Source organism: Nycticebus coucang, chromosome 3 (genome assembly GCF_027406575.1).
Source record: "Nycticebus coucang isolate mNycCou1 chromosome 3, mNycCou1.pri, whole genome shotgun sequence".
NCBI classification, from domain to species: Eukaryota; Metazoa; Chordata; class Mammalia; order Primates; family Lorisidae; genus Nycticebus; species Nycticebus coucang.
In genome coordinates, this window is record NC_069782.1 from 71958456 (window position 1) to 71963151 (window position 4696).

The 4696-nt window shown below is 59.9% G+C and overlaps 1 protein-coding gene across 1 annotated transcript; it reads right to left on the reverse strand.

Moving 5' to 3' along the window:
* Positions 1 to 2339: 2339 nt before the first annotated feature.
* On the reverse strand, positions 2340 to 4239 carry JUND (JunD proto-oncogene, AP-1 transcription factor subunit). The gene has a single exon (XM_053582355.1). It carries the CDS (start codon positions 4067 to 4069, stop codon positions 3017 to 3019), a length of 1053 nt encoding a protein of 350 aa, XP_053438330.1. The 5' UTR covers positions 4070 to 4239; the 3' UTR covers positions 2340 to 3016.
* Positions 4240 to 4696: the final 457 nt, after the last annotated feature.

Genomic DNA, 4696 nt, shown 5'->3' on the forward strand with positions numbered 1-4696 from the left:
GTCCCTAGAAGGAAACGTTGGGCAGCTCAGGGCTTGGTGCAGTCAGGACTTCTTCCAGAAAGTTTTCAAGTAGGGGGTCAGATTGGTAGTTTAAAAAAAAAACCCAACATCACAGTTCATGTCTTGCCTGCCTCCCCTATCAGACTGGGAACCTTCCTGGCTGGGTACTGTGGAGTATGCACCAAGTAGGTGTCCATAAATGCTAGTGAGAAGATAGGGCCTCCACCTTGCGGTTCCTTGCAGGCCTCTTGCCTTAGACAACTGGGAGGTAGGCGAAAAGTCTGAGTTTGAATTCTGGTCTACCATTTAACATCAGTGTTGGACAAACCCTCCTGGGCCTTGATTTCTCTGTAAGGCGGGGGCTGCACTGGACACCATCACTGAGCGCAATCATCGTTCAACCCCCAAGCACCTCCCAGTACTTCAACTTTTGACCTAGGAGATGTTAGCCCAGATGTGAACACACCCATTTCACAGCACAGGTTTTAGAAGCCATGAGGGGAAGAGGAATTGGCTGAGGTCACACTATAGCTGCCAATTAGTACCTAAGTTGGTACTTCACTGGCCATTCCTCTGACCAGTGAAGCTCTGTTGCCAAAATGTGGTTACTTGCCTCTTATGTGTCAAGCCCCAACTTGGTACCAGCATTCTCCTGGGGTGGAGACCCCTCTTGAAACATCTGCTTGACCTCAGTACAAGGCAAGGTCACATAGTTTAAAAACAAACCCCAGAACAGCTCTTGCAGCCTTGAAAAGTGTAGGTGGTGAGGAGGTGGGAAGGTGTGACTCTCTTAATGGCCAAGGGACTGTGGGCATATAGTGGCCCTTCTTTGCACCGGTTTCCTCAGCTGGGAAATGGGCATAATTCACCTGCCTTCCCTAGCAGGGCTGACTAGGTACACATGCCCACCAGCTCAATTGGCTATGTGACTTTGGCCAACAACATTCACATCCCTCCAGGCCCAAGAAGCCCATGGCTCAGGAGGTGAGGCACCCAAGATCCAAATGTCTCCTTAAAATGACATGTATCCTCCAGCCACTTGTTCAAACTATCTAAACTTTTAAGTTTCTTCAGAATGGGGGAAGAGGAGACTGGGCACAATGGCTCACGCCTGTAGTCCTACCACTCTAGGAGGCTGAGGTGGGTGGATTGCTTGAGCTCAGGAGTTCAAGACCAACCTGAGCAAGAGGGAGACCCGTCTCTACTAAAAATAGAAAAATTAGCTGGAGGCCAGGTGCAGTGCCTCATGCCTATAATCCCAGCACTTGGGAGGCAGAGGCTGGTGGATTGCCTGAGCTCACAGGTTCCAGACCAGCCTGAGCCAGAGGGGGACCCCCGTGTCTAAAAAATAGCCGGGCGTTGTGGTAGGCACCTGTATTTCCAGTTACTTGGGAGGCTGAGGCAAGAGAATCCCTTGAGTTAAAGATGCTGAGGTTGCTGAGCTATGTTGCCACAGTACTCTACCAAGGGCAACAAAGTGAGACTCTGTCTCCAAAAAAAAAGAAAAACTAGCCAGGCATTGTGGCACACATCCGCAATCCCAGCTAAACTGCTAGGGAGGCTAAGGGTAAGAGGACTGCTCAAGCCCAGGAGTTTTGAGGCTCCTGCGAGTTATGACACTAAGGCAGTCTACCCAGGGCAACAGAGTGAGACTGTCTCAAAGAAAAAAAAGGGTGGGTTGGTGGATAAGAGGATATTGGAGGAAGAGAGAGATGTTTTGGAACATCTTGGGCTTTAAGTCTGTGTGGACACAGTCCTGAAGGCATATGGTATAAGTCAGCCACCACCTGTGCCATCTTCCTTCTGGTCCTGGAACCAGCTTGTCCTTTCTGTGCCCCAAAATCTCATCTCCCTCCACCAAACAATAATAAAAGCTTACATTGTGCAGCAACTGTAAGGCAAGCATTGTTCTGTGAACATAAACTCTCAATTTTCGGAACTTTACAGGTCAAGTATTTCCATTGTTTTCCCCATTTTACATACAGCGAAACAGAGTCCCAGAAGGGTTCAATAAAAGGTTGAATATGTTTCTGCCTCAGGCTGGGACAGACAGCACCTGGAAATCTCTCTTCCCCCAAAGGTAAGTGGGACGTTAGAAACCAAACGCTGGTCAGAGACTCAACGTCCCCTCCCAGGCCCCAACATCAGCCGGCCCCGCGCTCAGGCGCGCCTAGATGGCGCTCGCTGAGCGCCAGATGTGCAGGCCCCTCCCGGACGCCCGCTCCCTTCTCCCTTCCCCAAACCGGAGGAGCAGGGAAGGAGGAGTGGGGGAGATCGGACCAGACTCCTCCCAGTCCGCTAGGCCCCAGCGGGGAGAAGAAGGAGGCGGAGAGCCGAGCTGGCGTAACCAGACTTTACTGAAAACAGAAAACCTGGCGAACTAAGGATTACAAACAGGAATGTGGACTCGTAGCAAAACAAAAAAACAGAACAAAAAGGAGGGGGAGGACGGAAGCGGAGGAGCGAGAGCGAGGAAAGGGGTGGAGTATTTTTTTCTTCTTCCCATTTCTTTAAAAAACCAACACAAGAAAACACACACTCACACAACCAACGTTTGTTCCCGAATAGAAACATAAATAGGGTAGAATCGAACACTCTGTTCTTCTTTCTTCCAAAGGCAAAAAATAGGAAAGGAAAGGAAACGCAGGGCTTGAGGCTGCGCCCCTCTGAACCCCCTTCTGCAGCGGTGTGTACAAAGGGGCAGCCGGGACTCGCGGGTTTGTGCAACTTGGGGCGGCCGCGAGCACAGGGGACAGAGGCAGCGCGAGGGCTGGGATCTTGCGCTCGCCCCCCCGGGGGCAGGGGGTCCAGCTTGTCGAGTCCGGGGCGCCCTCTACGAGTCCTGGGCACCCTCGGGGGGGAAATCCCCAGGGGCCGCGCCCTGTCCGAGTCCTGGGCACCTAAATGGGGGGGTCTCAGGGGCCGCACCCTCTCCAAGTCCGGGGCGCCCACGACACTCCCCCCCGCGAGCCCGCCCCTAGGGGAGGGTGGCCGCGCATGCGCCCCGCGCTCGGGCTCAGTACGCCGGCACCTGGTGCTGGGGCAGCAGCTGGCAGCCGCTGTTGACGTGGCTGAGGACTTTCTGCTTGAGCTGCGCCACCTGCTCACGCAGCAGGCTCGCAGTGGACGCCAGCTCCGTGTTCTGGCTCTTGAGGGTCTTGACCTTCTCTTCAAGGCGCGAGATGCGCTCCAGCTTGCGCTTGCGGCACTTGGAGGCGGCGATACGGTTGCGCAGCCGCTTGCGCTCCGCCTTGATGCGCTCCTGCGTGTCCATGTCAATGGGCGACAGCGGCGGGCTCTCGCCGAAGCTTGGCACGTCGGGCACCGTCTGTGGCTCATCCTTGAGCGCGGCCAGGCGCGGCGGCCCCAACGCGCCCGGGGGCGGCGGCGGTGGAAATGGCACGGGTTCCGCAGCGAAGGCGACCGTTGCAGCGCCCCCCGCGCCCCCGGAGCCGCCAGCGTAGCTGCTTAGGTTCGCGTAGACGGGCGCCTCGGGCGCTGCCGCAGCCGGGGTCAGCTCGCCGGGGGGCGCGGATCCCGTGGCTGTCCCCGAGGGCCCCCCGGCGGCGGCGGCGGCGGCGGCAGCTGCGGCCGCGCCCGCGCCAAGCTGGTTCTGCTTGTGCAAATCCTCCAGGGCCTTGACGAAGCCCTCGGCGAACTCCTGCTCCTCGCTGGCCGCCACTTTGGGGTAGAGGAACTGAGTGCTCGTCGGCGTGGTGGTAACCAGCCCGTTGGACTGGATGATGAGGCGCTCGAGCTCGGGGGAGGCAAGCTTAAGTAGCCCCAGGTCGGGGGAGGCGAGCAGGCCGTCGGGGGGTGCAGTGCTGGGGGCGCCGTCGGCGCGCAAGGGGGCTGGAGGTGGTGCGGCCGCAGGCTTTAGCGCCGCCGCCACCTGCTCGCTCAGGCTCAGCGTCAGCGCGTCCTTCTTCATCATGTTGCCGGCCGCCGCCGTCGGGGGCGCCCCGGGGAACAGGCGGCCCGGGGACGGGAAGCTGCCGCCGTTGCTACTGCCGCCGCCGCCGCCGCCCAGGCCGCTCAGCGCCTCATCGCCGTAGAAGGGTGTTTCCATCCTCCGCCTCCCCCGCCGCGCCGGCCCGGGGGGGAGTGGCCGCGGCCTCCCGGGGGGCCCGCGCTCCCCCCCCGTCCGCTCGGCCCTGCGCCCGCCCAGGCCGCGGCCGCTGCGCCCGGCCCTCTGCTGGCGGCGGCTCTTGCGCCGCACCGCTCGTGCGCCCTCTTATAGCCTCGGCTCGACGCGATGAGCTCACCGCCTCTGTTTGCCATTGGGCGCGGATGACGTCCCTCATTTGCATGGGGGCGGGGCCAAGCCGCCGACGCCTGCCCGGCTGTTGTTGTCCCGGAGACGCGCGGTAAACGGCACAACAACGCGCTGCCTTGTGGGTTGACGTCATGGAGGCGGGCCGCGCTCTGGGGCCCCGTCACCCTCCCCGGGACCACTGTGTACTACCTATCTCCCCAGCGCCGCCTCCCGCCTAGGCACGTCCCAGGTGGCGTGATGGGCCCGGCCACAAGGCGGCCTCCCGCCAGGGCTCCCGAGGCCCCGCCTCGCGTCGCGCGTGGGGCCTGGGGGGGCGGGGACGGGGCGGGGTGGGCGGTGGTGCTGGCCTCCAGGGACGCAAGGGGGATGGGGTCCAGTTTGGATAAATAATTCCCTGACGCCTCCCCCTCCACTACATAG